The sequence below is a fragment of the Heteronotia binoei genome, chromosome 18 (genome assembly GCF_032191835.1).
Source record: "Heteronotia binoei isolate CCM8104 ecotype False Entrance Well chromosome 18, APGP_CSIRO_Hbin_v1, whole genome shotgun sequence".
Classification (NCBI taxonomy): domain Eukaryota; kingdom Metazoa; phylum Chordata; class Lepidosauria; order Squamata; family Gekkonidae; genus Heteronotia; species Heteronotia binoei.
This window is the reverse complement of record NC_083240.1, coordinates 43338788-43353856: the sequence shown is the minus strand read 5'-3', so window position 1 is coordinate 43353856 and position 15069 is coordinate 43338788. Positions and strand designations below refer to the sequence as shown.

Below are 15069 nucleotides of genomic sequence, written 5' to 3'. Positions count from 1 at the left end.
GATGGACCAAGGGTCTGATTCAGTATAAGGCAGCTTCATATGTTCATATGGTAAGCTGCTCTGGGACTCCTTCGGGTAGTGAAGGCTGGGGTACAAAAACCAACTCTTCTTCTGTTCTAGTAATGCAGTCTTACCCTGCACACAGAGAGACCACTTTGTACATTAATAAACCTAACATATAAAGCAGTTTGAGTGACATGGTTGTACATGGTGTCAGAAATGATCTCTGCATGGCTCAGTTGTCAGAAGAAACAAACCTAGCCTTCTGTACAGAAGTGGCTGGTATAACTCAAGCACAAGACATGAGCCATAAGATAAGACACATGTGCAGAAAACCAGAGACCAGGAGATTAGTTACAAATTATATAGGAATAAATAGATGCAATGGCATTTTATAGCAACATATGAAGTGCCCCAAGCTTTTATGTACATATCAAGCAAAGCCCTAGTGAGGATTTTTAAAATATTTCTCTTTCAGGTCACAAAACTATAGGAAGTACCTCTGAGAAGCATTTCTTAACAGTGTCCGGGATTTTCCCATCGACCACCTGGAGCATCCTCTCCATTTCTTCACGGACAACATAGCTGCCGGATTCGTTAGCGAAGAGGCTGAAAATGTCTAGGTGAAAGCCCAATAAAAGTTACATTAGTCAAGCTCAAACTGCACTTCAGAAGCACAACTTGGAAGCTGATCCTAAGATAAATATCACCTTAGAAGTATGCATCCATATAAAATAACTTTCTCCCCATACTGGGGTCATTCACATCCCCAAAATCCTAGCTGTCCTGTCTCCCCACATTTACATGAATGGGGGTCTGAGTCCAATGTGATTGTAACAGAATTTCTCTCTCTCTCACACACACACACACAATCACAGAACAACTCTTCTACTGTGAGTGAGTATGCACATTATAAAGTAGCACAAAGGAAAAGTGGAAGATAAAGAGTTTGAGAACCCATCAGATAATCACCCCGCCCCGCAAGTGATTTCCACCCTTATTAATAAAAACATCTGTGTATACCAAGTTGCAGCCCCCCGCATCTTGGATCATAATAAATGAAATGAATGGCATACTCTGGCCTTTGAGGGTCTGTATAAACCATCCCTTCACATCCTAGCAAGCAAGGGGAGGTGTCAGAACTCATGCCTGTTCACTAGTCTTTGCAACCAAGAGGACTCAGGTTGCTTGAATGGAAAGGAACAAAAATCTACCAGAGAAAAATGGGCTTGGGTCCCACAGATATGTTCCGTTAATGGCATGCTTTCCTCCAGCGCGAGAAGCCTTCCGTTGATGCCAGAGGAAAGAGATAACATTAGCAGCACAGAGCTGTTGGACCCAACTTCCCATTAGGGCTCTCAAGCATCTCCCTTGAAGAAATCAAAATGAAAAATTCCATTCAGAACCTGGTATTTGCATTTAGTGAGGCTGGCTAATAAACCACACAAGTGTTCATCTTAAGTAAAATCTTGGGCTCCTTGCGAAAGTCCAGAGGCTGAAGAAACAGACCTTGGGGCTACATGTAGAATCACAGGACTAAAAAGTTGGAAGGGGCCTAAAGACCATCCAGTCCAACCCCCTGCACCATGCAGGATGACCTAAAGCACCCCCAGTAAGATACATCAGCCTTCAAGTCAGCACATTGTGGGAATCTTGTTATGCTTTCTGTTGAGCACCTTCTCTGCTCCTACTTACATTTTGCCTTCTCTTCATCTCGCCCCCTCGTCAGGAGGACCAAGCCCACTATCAGGTTATTGAAATGTAGTCCTTTGGATGTACCGCCAAAAGAACAGTATATGACCTGGAAGTAAAAAGACAAAGGAGAAAGATTCATTTGTACAGTTCTGCGCTGATAGAGGATTTCTGAGGTGTCACCTGCAGCTGCTACAGCCCGCTCAGAACAACAGGCATCACAATAACTGCCCCAGCAGGTCAGCACAGGACCCTCTTAAACCAGCATTCCTCCAGAAGCCAGCCAGATGCTCACAAGCAGAGTGGAGAGGTGTCCCCCACAGACACAGAGCAGAACACCACTCTGGCCTGCCCCCCACCACCATCTGGCCTGAGGATGTTTAGGTTAGCCTTGCATAACGGTGTAATGTCCCATATGAGCCCCAAAGAGCACTGAGGTCAGCAGGGAAGAACATGCTGACTATCCCTGGGCCAAAGGAGGCAAAATTACAGAGTACCCGGGCACGGGCCTTCTCTGTTACAGCCCCGTGCCTTTGGAATCAGCTCCCAGAGGAGGTACGGGCCCTGCGGAATTTAGACCAATTCCGCAGGGCCTGTAAGACCATTCTTTTCAAGCAGGCCTTTGTAGACCGCTGATAAGATGGCTGTTTAATCCACCAACAATTTTATCTAGTGATCTCTGCCATTATATAAATGTACAGAATAACATCAGGAAGACCACCGCCATTTAAATTATGGAATGACTCAGACAATTGGAACTGGTTTTAGATATTGTTGTTTTAAATTACTGTATAATTTAAATGTTGTTTTAAACTTATTATATATTGTATTATTTTATTGAACTTGTTGTTAGCCGCCCTGAGCCTGCCTAGGCGGGGAGGGCAGGATATAAATAAAATTATTTATTATTATTATTATTATTATTATTATTATTATTATTATTATTATTATGTGCCTCTCCCCCAGATTCACACAGCCAGGTCTTATCTGCTCTCAGAGAAAGTGTGAGAAAGGGAGATGTTTTTATTAGCTTGCATTCCTTAGCAATAAAAGAGATACTACCTAGTAGCCTTTGAAGCCGTGACTCAAATTGCATCTGTATGTTATCCTTTTGAAGTCTTCCTATAAAGTAACTATTCGAATCTGTATACGTCATTACTTCCAAGGATTCTGTCCTTGACAAAGCTATGGAGTTTTACAATAAAGCAACTTTTGATTCAATAACAAAAGCTTGATTATTGAGAAATATCAATGCTTGACACTGTCACACCTAGCTCTATGCATGGGATAATCTGAACACATCCAAGGTTAAATCCAACAAGAAGATTTTGCTTGATACGAGTGACATAAGCCAGTGAAACCAGCGGTTAGACTAGAGGCAGGTGCAAATTCCAAGTGGGCCACGAAACTCACTGAGAGACCCTGGGACAGCTACTCTATTATTGCCTAATCTACTACTCAAGGTTGCTGGAAGGGTAAAACTCCTCCTCTCCGTACCACCCAAGACATTCTCTCAAGTCTTTAGCTGCCTATTAAAGGTCAACCCTGTCCACGCACCCTGCGCAGATATGCTTTCATTCACGCAAGGCTGGCCCAAGGGACTGTTGCAGAGCAGGGGTGGCCGACGGTAGCTCTCCAGATGTTTTCTGCCTACAACTCCCATCAGCCCCAGCCTGCCTTCCCATGACCGGTGTCTAGGATGGGTTACAATCAGTGTTCCCTCTAAGCTGAGTTAGCGTGAGCTAGCTCACAGATTTTTAGCCTCCAGCTCACACATTTTTGTCTTAGCTCAGGAAGGACGGCCCCAGAACACACTGACTTACGCAGCGGCTCACAACGTTAAGGCCAGTAGCTCACAATTTTAATGTCAGTAGCTCCCAGAGCAGAATTTTTGCTCACAAGACTCTGCAGCTTAGAGGGAACTTTGGTGACGATACCTGAACAGTATAAAAACAGACACAATTACGACAACCATTTCTACACCCAAACCCACAAACACCATTCAAAGCCAGAAAGAAGCTTGCCAGAAAGGAAAGGACCAAACGTTAGTGCCAGAAACCCGTTCTGGTGTAGAATATTCCGTAGCTTCGGCACTCTTCTGAGGGGGACCTCTAAAGGAGGAAATAACTGGAGTACGGCTTCCAAGTCAATCCAGGGGGATATGCTAGGTGGTCCCTTAAGTATGTGGGTTCCAGGACCTTTTAGCACTTTGTAGGTTAACCAGCACTCTGGACTGACCCCAGAAACAAGCTGAGAACCACTGAAAACCTTTTACAGCAGGAGAGACACCCTGGTAACACCCATGCTCCTCATTTCGGATAAGGGGCTTTTCTCAAGCAATCTTCAAAAGTCAGCTGTGCTTGCAAGATGCTACAGTAAGCTAACATTGACACAATCAGCACCTCAGCAATTATGGCAAAATCATTACTGCACAATAACAGCTGTCGTTGGCTCCCCAATAAGCACACTTGTGCTCTCCTCAGCTACCACCTTGCGCAGAGTTCGGCGCTCATTAGAAACACAGAGGTAGCGAGATTTCCCTTCTCCCCAAAAAAGGCATGACTCATTTGTGTACACACACACACACACACACACACACACACAGAGCGCATCGTATTACTTATTACTGAAGCCCTAGGTGAGTATTTATAGACCTGACAGGCAAACAAGAAGCCGCTGCAGGACAAATCTCTCCTGCTTTTAATAACTTGGAGCTGCTGTCTTGCTTATCATAAAGCAACCAGCAAGGGAACAATTTCATGTATCTAAAGGCATAATTATCCGAGGCAGGTACCTAGGACTTTCTTTTTGTACAGAGGAAGGGGAGCTGTTGCTTAAATACCCAGTGCCGGACCCCCTGAAATGTCAGAGCTGGCACGTACAAAGTGAACAGATCTTTCTAGTCCTGGCAACCATAAGCAAATCATTTTCCAAATTTCATTCGGCTCCTGATCCGTCGAGGCAGATAACAATCGACTGCAAGCAGCGAGGAGGGGCCCCCGTTCACTTGGAACAGAGCTGAGCCCGCAGCTGCTGCAGAAGCGCCTTGTGCTTATGTGGGGGCTGCACCTGGCGCTCTTTCGCCCAGCCTCCAAAACGCCCTGCGCACAGCCCACTTGGCGTGCATGCATGAGTCATAGGAACATCAGAGAAGCCATGCTGGATCAGGCCAATGGCCCATCCAGTCCAACATTCTGTGTCACACAGTGGCCAGAAAACCCCAAATGCCATCAGGAGGTCCGTCAGTGGGGCAAGGACACCAGAAGCTCTGGACGCTGCACATACGCCCTCCTCCCGGCCTCACTCTGGGCAGCGAAACGAGGAACAACCCTTCGTTTTAGCTACAATTGCTACTTCTTGCTAGAACGCTGTTTGAGGAGGGCCATAATGAACGCCACATAGGGAGCAGCTGGCCTTTCTGGGGCGGGGGGGGGGGGGGAGATGAGAAAGAGACACATTTAAAAATCAATTGAGGAATGACAGTATTTGTGCAAGGCCCTGATCTGGATGGACCAGGATAATGTGATCTCCTTGGCTCTCGGAAGCTAAGCAGGGTCAGTCCTGGTTAGTGTTTGGATAGGAGACCACCAAAGACTTCCTGCAGTGCTAAAACCCTGTTTGGTACAGTGGTTTGGTGTGGCGGTTAAGTGTGTGGACTCTTATCTGGGAGAACCAGGTTTGATTCGCCACTCCTCCACTTGCAGCTGCTGGAATGGCCTTGGATCAGCTATAGCTCTTGCAGAGTTATCCTTGAAAGGGCAGCTTCTGTCAGAGCTCTCTCAGCCCCACCCACCTCACAGGGTGTCTGTTGTGGGGGGAGAAGATATAGGAGATTGTAAGCCGTTCGCAGTCTGTGATTCAGAGAGAAGGGCGGGGTATAAATCTGCAGTCTTCTTCTTCTGTCAGTTTGCCATAAGTTAGCTGCGATTTGACAGAACTTTCTACCACCACCATATGTATGTAAGAAGAGATCACGGTTTTCAGAGGAAGGAAGGAAGGAAGGAAGGAAGGAAGGAAGGAAGGAAGGAAGGAAGGAAGGAAGGAAGGAAGGAAGGAAGGAAGGAAGGAAGGAAGGAAGGAAGGAAGGAAGGAAGGAAGGAAGGAAGGAAGGAAGGAAGGAAGGAAGGAAGGAAGAAAGAAAGAAAGAAAGAAAGAAAGAAAGAAAGAAAGAAAGAAAGAAAGAAAGAAAGAAAGAAAGAAAGAAAGAAAGAAAGAAAGAAAGAAAGAAAGAAAGAAGCTAAGATAATACAATAGTGGCACTTGTCCCCACCGAAATTTTTAAAAGTCCATCAGATTTTATATGAAACATGCTGGAATAGCCCTTGAAGGGAAAATGACTTCCGACATGTAGCAGCCACATGAAAGGGCCCAGGTCCACTGGAAAATGCTGCGATTACTGCATGGAATTACAGAGAGTTTTGCCCTTTAAAGCTGAGAGCTGTTTGAATTAACTTACATAGGGACGGTTTAAACTTTTATTAAGAAAGAATGTTCTGTTTGGTGACTGTGGTTAGTGCACATATCTGGAAATTGCAGTATGTTTCAGAAGAAAGGGAATTTTTGATGAGGGTGTGGGAAATAATCAGAACGGCTAATAAACTGACTGCACTTCAGAGGTCTAAACAGATTAGAAATCAGGAAATGTGTTGGTGGTCAGTAGTGAAATATAGTGAGCATCAACCAACGGGTTCATATTGTGATGAGTGGCTGTACTAATGATTATAGGAAAGGAAAGGTCCCCTGTGCAAGCACCAGTCGTTTTCCACTCTGGGGTGACGTTGCTTTCACAACATTTTCACGGCAGACTTTTTACAGGGTGGTCTGCCATTGCCTTCCCCAGTCATCTACGCAAGCTGGGTACTCATGTTACCGACCTCAGAAGGATGGAAGGCTGAGTCAACCTCAAGCCGGCTATCTGAAAACCCAGCTTCCGCCGGGGATTGAACTCAGGTCATGAGCAGAGAGTTCAGACCACAATACTGCAGTACTGCTGCTTTACCACTCTGCGCCACGGGGCCGCTGTACTAATGATTATACAAAGCCATTAAATGTGTAATACATGTCTGGAATTTGCATTTTGCTACAATAAAAAAATGAACTTTATTTTTAGCTCAGCTTCATTCCCACATACAATGAAAATAAAGCAAGCTATATCACAGGGCAGGAAAGGAGTTAAGGCTGCCTGGTTGGGAGGAAATGCAACCACCACAGAACAAGCCGGTCAAGTGTTTCTCTTAACTCACTTAGGCAGTGTCCTCTGAAGCACCTGTCGAGTCTTCCCCACTGCTCTGCCAAATGCATTAGGCGTTGCTGGAAACCACGGATCCTGCAAACTACCTCTCGGCTTCTGGGAACTGGCTCCAATTACTACTTGGATAATGACTTATAGAGTAGAGGCAGACACCAAGTGTAAAGGCAGACTTTGGGTGATAATGGCATTTTCACGTCAGAAAATAGAGGATGTGTAGACTTGTGGTGTAGAGGTAGTTGCCAAGACGCCAAGAAATCATTCATCTGTGCTTTGCAGAAGAATCTCATATGACTTCTGGCATGAACATAAGAGAAGCCATGTTGGATCAGGCCAGTGGCCCATCCAGTCCAACATTCTTTGTCACACAGTGGCCAAAAAACCCGAGTGCCATCAGGAGGTCCACCAGTGGGGCCAGGACACTAGAAGCCCTCCCATTGTGCCCCCGCAAGCACCAAGAATACAGAGCATCACTTGCCCCAGACAGAGTTGCAACAATACACTGTAGCTAATAGCCATTGATGGACCTCTGCTCCAGATGTTTATCCAATCCCCTCTTGAAGCTGGCTATGCTTGTAGCCACCATCACCTCCTGTGGCAGTGAATTCCATGCATTAATCACCCTTTGGGTGCAGAAGTACTTCCTTTTATCCGTTCTACCCCGACTGCTCAGCAATTTGATTGAATGTCCACGAGTTCTTGTATTGTGAGAAAGGGAGAAAAGGACTTCTTTCTCTACCTTCTCTATCCCATGCATAATCTTGTAAACCTCTATCATGTCACCCCTCAGTCGACGTTTCTCCAAGCTAAAGAGCCCCAAGCGTTTTAACCTTTCTTCACAGGGAAAGTGTTTCAACCCTTTAATCATTCTAATTGCCCTTTTCTGCGCTTTTCCCAATACTATATATCTTTTTTGAGGTGCAGTGACCAGAATTGTACACAGTATTCCAAATGAGGCCACACCATCGATTTATACAGGGGCATTATGATACTGGATGATTTGTTTTCAGTTCCCTTCCTCATCATTCCTAGCATGGCGCTGGCCTTTTTTTTATTGCAGTTGCACACTGTCTCGATATTTTCAGTGAGCTATCAACCACAACCCCAAGGTCTCTCTCTTGGTCAGTCTCTGCCAGTTCACACCCCGTTCACATTTGGGTTAAAGATCTGCTAGAAATGCCTTCAAGTTGTCCTTCAGTCTGTTACCAGCAATGCCAAACAGCAGGCCATGCAAGCTTCCCGTTCTGTCTATCCATTCTGATGAGTCACAAAGCGGGGGACACCGCAGCTTGACTTATTTCTGAAATTACATAAATAGGCATAAATATCTTGAATAGAATTTTTTTTTTAAGGAGGCAACTGTTCAAACTTTAGTTGCCCTGCTGGTGAACAACTGGCTGAATCCAATGAGTCATGATCAGGCAGATTTGGCTAGCTTGTTCATTGATGTAGGATCCCCCATGTCGTCACAGATCTTCTCATGGCTCGTGAAACTGGAGAAGCAGCATATTTGGAAGTCGGCTCTGACTACCAATGTTCATGTCAAGATGTCCAAGCGGAACCTGAGAATTTTCCAGTGTCAATAAAACAAAACAAAAAATGCAGTTACAGCAAAACTAGGGAAATTGAAGGCTGACCAAATCCTCTTTGGCTGTATGGCCTTTGTTGCTCTTTGCCTACAGGTGAAGAATATTGCACTAGTTCACAAAATTCAACAGGTAAAAAAATACCTGTGCAATTCAACAAGCTTGAGCTTATTACATTCTTGGTACAACAATGGAAGATGCCTAAGTACGTGAAGAGTCTGGAAGAAAAAACACTTTATGCAACAAGTTATGAGGCCTGTAGTCATATTATGCCTTGAATTTGGAAGTGAAACACCATGCTCCATGTTTGTAAAATGTGGGACAGAGAGTCACACAAGACTGATTGACATAAGCAAATCCAGAAGTTCCTCAGAGAGCTTGCGTCTGTTGCCTTAATTAGACTACTTGCCTTTGCTAGCTGTGACACTGAGTGCTTTCACATGCCAAGGTAAATTCACTCCCTGAAACTTCTGAGAAATGTCTACCAGGACACGTGAAGTCAACTAGGGAATAGACAGAAAATCTCATGTTGAATGAGAAGCTATAACTTCACTTGTCAAACGTCTATTCCAAATACCTGCACCATTTCGGCAAGTGAACTATACTATGGAATTTTCCTGCCAAGTGTGAAGAGATGCAGCTAGTTCCCATCACACAAAGACTGCCTATTCAGGCACACATTTAGGGCCAACTGGAGGACAAGGATGTGAAGACAGTTTGAAAAGCTTGCCAAATGTACCTGGCCCAAAAGATTATGGACGGCTGACAGATAGAGATGGCAATCTTGTCACTGGTTGGATGCATGAACCACCACTTGCCATTTTGGAGATGGTATCATGCAAGTATTTGCATTCCTGACAACTGCCAGACCTCTCATGGATATCCTAAGGACTTGCTTACTTGCACTGCTCTGTGTAAATTACAGACACGGAGCAAGCAAGGGGGAGTGAAACAGAAGTGGACTTTGCAGTTAAATCTGAGGGCTCAAACGATCATTTCAGCGATGTGACCTTTTAAACGTTCGGAAAAAGATTAGATGTTAGCAGTTCTGAAATTATAATGGAAGGTTCATAAATCAGATATATGCGTAGTGAACAGCTGCTGAACTCACAAAATTAAAAGACACGTCTTTGCAGTAACGCAAAGTTAACCATAATCCAGTCATACTGGATAAAAAGGACATAGAATGTGGAGCCAATCCGTAGCATATCAAAATTAATTTCTTCATGCTGTGGCTCTTTGGAAAGGCAAAAGAACAATCGACAATTGTCTGAGGTACTTCAGGTGACTATCTGGATTTCTCCCACTGAAGTAGCAGAGGGCCAAGGCGACAGAGTGGGCTCAATGACTTCAGGATGTTGGTGAAAGATCACATTTCTGAATGGTGCTTTGTGTTATAAACAAGTCTTTGCTGCTAGAGCACCAGCACAGCTGACCAAGGGTTTGAGGAAGATGCTGACTCCTGAGAGTACTCATTTCCTATCTGTACTCGTTTCCTGTCTTGGCCATGCAAGAGCTGCAGCTTGGCACCACTCACTCGACCTTTCTGCTGGGCATGAAGGTCCAAGCCGGAGCCACTTCTCCCTTGACAAAAGCACAGCAGAATATGCTGCGCTCTGCTTGAGAACAGGGACGGACTGCGAGAGAGGCTGATCGGCCCAGGACCGAGCAGCTTTGGCTTACTGCAACTCCACAGCTGAGGAATTTAAGGAATGGCTCATGTGCTAAAAACGTGATGCCTCTCGGTACCAGCTGAGGCATGGCTTCCACCTTGCTTTCCGAGAACCAGACTGCACAGCAAGGGGGAGAAAGCTGAAATGACTTCCAGGCACCCACTAGGACCACACACAAAGCCTCATTAGCAGAGGAGGCAGCGCTGATTTCCAATCCGCAGCCTCAATCTTGTTTGCAGACGTGAGGCTGACTGGACTGAGTGGCTCCCAGTTTTCAAGACGGTATGCAAGTTATGCAGGTCTCGCCTTTTGCCAAATGCCATCAAAAAGGGTCTGCTTTCTAACCCCTTGATACCTCCTTCCCTCCCCATTCCATAGGCGAAGCTGGTGCACTGAGCTGCCCCACTCCGCACAAGTCACTTTAGCCACGTACTACAGCACAAGGGAACACTTCTATTTCTGTATCTTGTTTTAAACAAAAAAACAGGAGTTAATACATCTGGCATTTAATTAATATCTGGTGCACTGCATTAGTCCTAAGGGCTTCAAGTAATATAATAATAATAATGATGATGATGATGATGATGATGATGATGATGATGATGATGATGATGATGATGATGATGATGATGATGATGTTTTTATTTATACCCCGCCCTCCCCGCCAAGACAGGCTCAGGGCGGCTTACAAAGCATGATATAAATATGATATAGCAATAAAACAAAGAAATACAATCAATAAACAGGTGACATAAATAAATACAATATATAAATTAACGTTAAAATTAATCTAAAAACAATACAATGGTGCTACAATCTCTGTTTGTACAAAATGGCTTGATATTAATTCTGGTTTCATCTTAAAAGGCTAGTTGGAAGAGGGCGGTTTTGCAAGCCCTACGGAACTGATTAAAATCCCGTAGGGCCCGCACCTCTTCCGGTAGCTGATTCCGCCATGGGGCGCCTTTATAGAGAAGGCCTGTTCCCTGGTTGTTTTTAATTTGGCCTCCTTGGGCCCAGGGATTTCCAGAAGATTTTGTGAGCTGGAACGCAGTGCTCTCTGGGGAACATATGGGGAGAGGCGGTCCCTAAGGCAGGCAGGTCCTCAGCCATATAGGGCTTTAAAGATGATAACCAGCACCTTGTAACGAACCCGGTATACAATTGGAAGCCAGTGCAGTTCCCACAGCCTAGGCCGCACATTTTCCCACTGAGGTAGTCCCGCTAGTAGTCTGGCTGCTGCATTCTGCACCAGCTGCAGTTTCCGAGTTCGGTACAGGGGCAGCCCCATGTAGAGGGCATTACAGTAATCCAACCTCGAGGTGACCGTAGCATGGATCACTGTTGCCAGGTCACCCCGTTCCAGGAAGGGGGCCAACTGCCTCGCCCGCCTAAGGTGGAAAGAGGCGAATTTGGCGGTGGCTGCTATCTGGGCTTCCATTGTCAGGGAAGACTCCAGTAGCACTCCCAAGCTCTTGACCTCGCGCACCGGTACCAATGGCACCCCGTCAAAAGCTGGAAGGGAGATCCCTCCTTCCAGACCACTGCGACCTAGACAAAGGACTTCTGTCTTCGCTGGATTCAATTTCAGCCCGCTCAACTTAATCCAATCAGCCACGACTTGCAACGCCTGGTCCAGATTTATAGGGACGTCGGCAGCTCGGCCACCCATCAATAGATAGAGCTGGGTGTCATCAGCATACTGGTGACAACCCAGCCCATATCTCCGGGCAATCTGGGCAAGGAGGCACATGTAGATGTTAAATAACATCGGAGAGAGAACCGCCCCCTGAGGCACACCACAATTAAGTAGGTGCCTCTGGGACAGCTCTCCCCCAATCGCCACCCTTTGTCCCCGACCTTCAAGGAAAGAGGAAAGCCACTGTAATGCTAACCCCTGAATCCCTGCGTCGACAAGGTGGCGGGTCAGCAGCCGGTGATCGATCATATCGAACGCTGCCGATAGGTCCAACAATAGCAATACCGCCACACCACCTCGATCCAGTAGCTTGGCTCACACGCAGGACAGATTAGTCACAAACACTTCCCCGTTTGACGACAAAAGTCATCTCTGTCTAGCGAGGTCCCAGACAGTGGCACCCGCTAAGATGCTACCAGCCCACCCCAACAGCAGTTCCGCAGGGCCTGCAAGACAGTCCTCTTCCGGCTGGCTTATAACTAACTGACGCTGGAAACTTTGGAAGGCTGTAGTGTAACATTTCGACAGACCGCTGTTCTATATGTTTTATTATCTTACTGGTTTAAATTGTTGTAAATTGACGTTTTTAAAGCTAAACCTATGTTAGATTTTATATGTTGTAAGCCGCCCTGAGCCGCTTCGGTGGGAAGGGCGGGATAGAAATTGAAATATAAATAGACAAACAAACAAACAAACAAACCCAGGAACTCCATACAAGACAAAATGGGGAGCAGAACTTCTCCCCCTGGCCTTCTATGCACAGGATGCAACATCCAACTCTTGGGCTTGAACTGCAAGCCCAACCAAGCCAGTGCAACTCCTTCCTGGTTTTGCTTGACAAAATACCATTGGAGATCTGCAAAAGCCATGATACTCTGAACAGCAACCAAAAGGGGGGGGGGTAGGGAAGATATCATGCCTAAATTCAATAACACACATTCGCATGAAGTTGCCTTACACTGAAACAGACCACAGGTCCATACAGGGCAGCAGCTGTTCTCCAGGGTCTCAGGCAAAGGTATTTTGCATCACCTCCTGCCAGATCCTTCTACTGGAGATTCCAGGGAGCGAACCTGGGGGCCTTCTGCATGCCGCAAAGATGCTCTACCGCTGAGCCACAGCCCTTCCCTTCAGTTTTCTTCCACATGAAACCATTTACCGAGATATGGGTTGAGAAACGCAAAAGTAGTCCTGAGTCTTGTATCCAGAAAGACTCTTCAACAAAGGCTGGGGGCTATCATGCTGCTTTTCAAAGTCTCACTGCGGCTCTCAGATTCAATTGCAACCTTTCCCGAGAGTTGCTTCATGGGTACTGCCTGAAACACAGGCACACTTTAACTTGACAAGGACAGGCAGTGTCGTGTGCTTCAAAATCGGGGCTAGTTCCATTTCCCAGGCTGCCTGATGCATTCAACTCCTCCTTTCAAATGGCCAGGCACTCCCTGAAACTCTTCTTTTCTGCCGTCGCATCACAACCAACTTATGGCGACCCAGTAGGGTTTTCAAGGCAAGAGGCTTCATAGGTGGTTTGCCATTGCCTGCCTCTGAGAGCCAGGACCACCTTGGAGGTCTCCCATCCAAATATTAGCCAGGGCCAACTCTGCTTAGCTTCTGAAGAGATCAAGCTAGCCTGGGCCATCCAGGCTGCACCTGCTAACTCAAGTTCACCTCATCAAGAAGCAACTGCCAAACGGAGTTGCTAGGAAAAAAGCGGTCTGCTGTGAGGAATTAAAGCCTCCTAGAAGCCTGCACATGAGGCAGCCTGCTGTAGCTCTGCATGAGTCACTGCTCTGGCCTGGCTTCCCGCCTGCCAACACCAGCTGTTGTAGCCAAGCCTTCACGGTTAATGACTGGATCATTCACCAGCTACCTGCATGCAGAGAACAATGACTTGCAGAAAGGTTTCAGTTACCCAACAGCACTACAGATTCCTTATCAGCCCTATACTTCCCACCCCCACAGCCCCTATACAGACACTTCACTAAGTGTGCAGGCCTCTGGGGGCAGGGGAGGGGAGCATTTTATTTATTTAATATTCATTTATACACCACATTCCTCCCCAAGAGGATCCAAAGCAACTTACATCGTGCTTTCTTCCTCCATTTTATCTTTACAACAACCCTGTGAGGCTGAGAGAGTGTGACTGGCCCAGGGTCACTGAGTGAGCTTCCATGGTATGCATGAGGATTCAAACCTGGGCCTTCCAGATCCTCATCTGACACTCTTAACCGCTACACCACACTGGCTCTCAAACCTGGGCCTTCCAGATCCTCATCGGACACTCTTAACTGCAACACCACACTTGAAGCATTGGATTACCCTACTCTTTCCTATCTGCCTTAGCGCAACTCGCCTTTGACTTCCAGATTTAACCAGGACACACCACGCTTGCAAGCCAGAGTGTCAGCTAGGATTGGATGGACCCAATTTCAAACCTCTATTCAGCCAAAAGGTTACCAAGCGCCCTCAGATCTGTTCTCACCTCCTGATCCACCCGACAGGGTTGTTGTGAGCAATAAAGTAGGGAACGGAGAACCAGGTATGCCACTTTGGAGAGCCAGTTTGGTGTAGTGGTGAAGTGTGTGGACTCTTATCTGGGAGAACCGGCGCTGATTCCCCACTCCTCCACTTGCACCTGCTAGCATGGCCTTGGGTCAACCATAGCTCTGGCAGAGGTTGTCCTTGAAAGGGCAGCTCCTGTGAGAACCCTCTCCAGCCCCACCCCCCTCACAGGGTGTCTGTTGTGGGGGTGGAAGTTAAAGGAGATTGTGAGCCGCTCTGAGACTCTTCGGAGTGGAGGGCGGGATATAAATCCAATATCTTCATCTACCTCACAGGGTGTCTGTTGTGGGGGAGGAAGGTAAAGGAGATTGTGAGCTGCTCTGAGACTGTTCGGAGTGGAGGGCGGGTTATAAATCCAATATCTTCTTCTATCTTTGAGCTCCCAGGAGAATGTCTGATAGATACATCAACATGGGATAGGCACAGAAATCCACACACACTGCAGTACAAACCCTTTCAAAATTTGCAGAGGCATCCCTCGGCTTTAAATGCTACACATCTGCCCCGACACATGTTGCAGATTTGCAGAGAACATGTTTGCCGCAGAGGTGCAAACAGCAACCTCGTCAGGCTGCTTCAGAGCCACGCGCCAATCGTGGCACTTTAAAA

General features: G+C 46.4%; 1 protein-coding gene across 3 annotated transcripts in view; it reads right to left on the bottom strand.

The window, feature by feature from the left end:
• USP32 (ubiquitin specific peptidase 32) overlaps nucleotides 1-15069 on the bottom strand; it is a 245394-nt gene that overhangs the window by 136594 nt on the left and 93731 nt on the right. For all 3 annotated transcript variants that reach the window (XM_060259077.1, XM_060259078.1, XM_060259079.1), the window contains exons 3-4: nucleotides 1696-1801; nucleotides 501-619 (exon numbers count right to left, since the gene is read on the bottom strand). In XM_060259077.1, the coding sequence (XP_060115060.1) occupies nucleotides 501-619; nucleotides 1696-1801 (225 nt within the window). The remainder of the gene's footprint in view (nucleotides 1-500; nucleotides 620-1695; nucleotides 1802-15069) is intronic.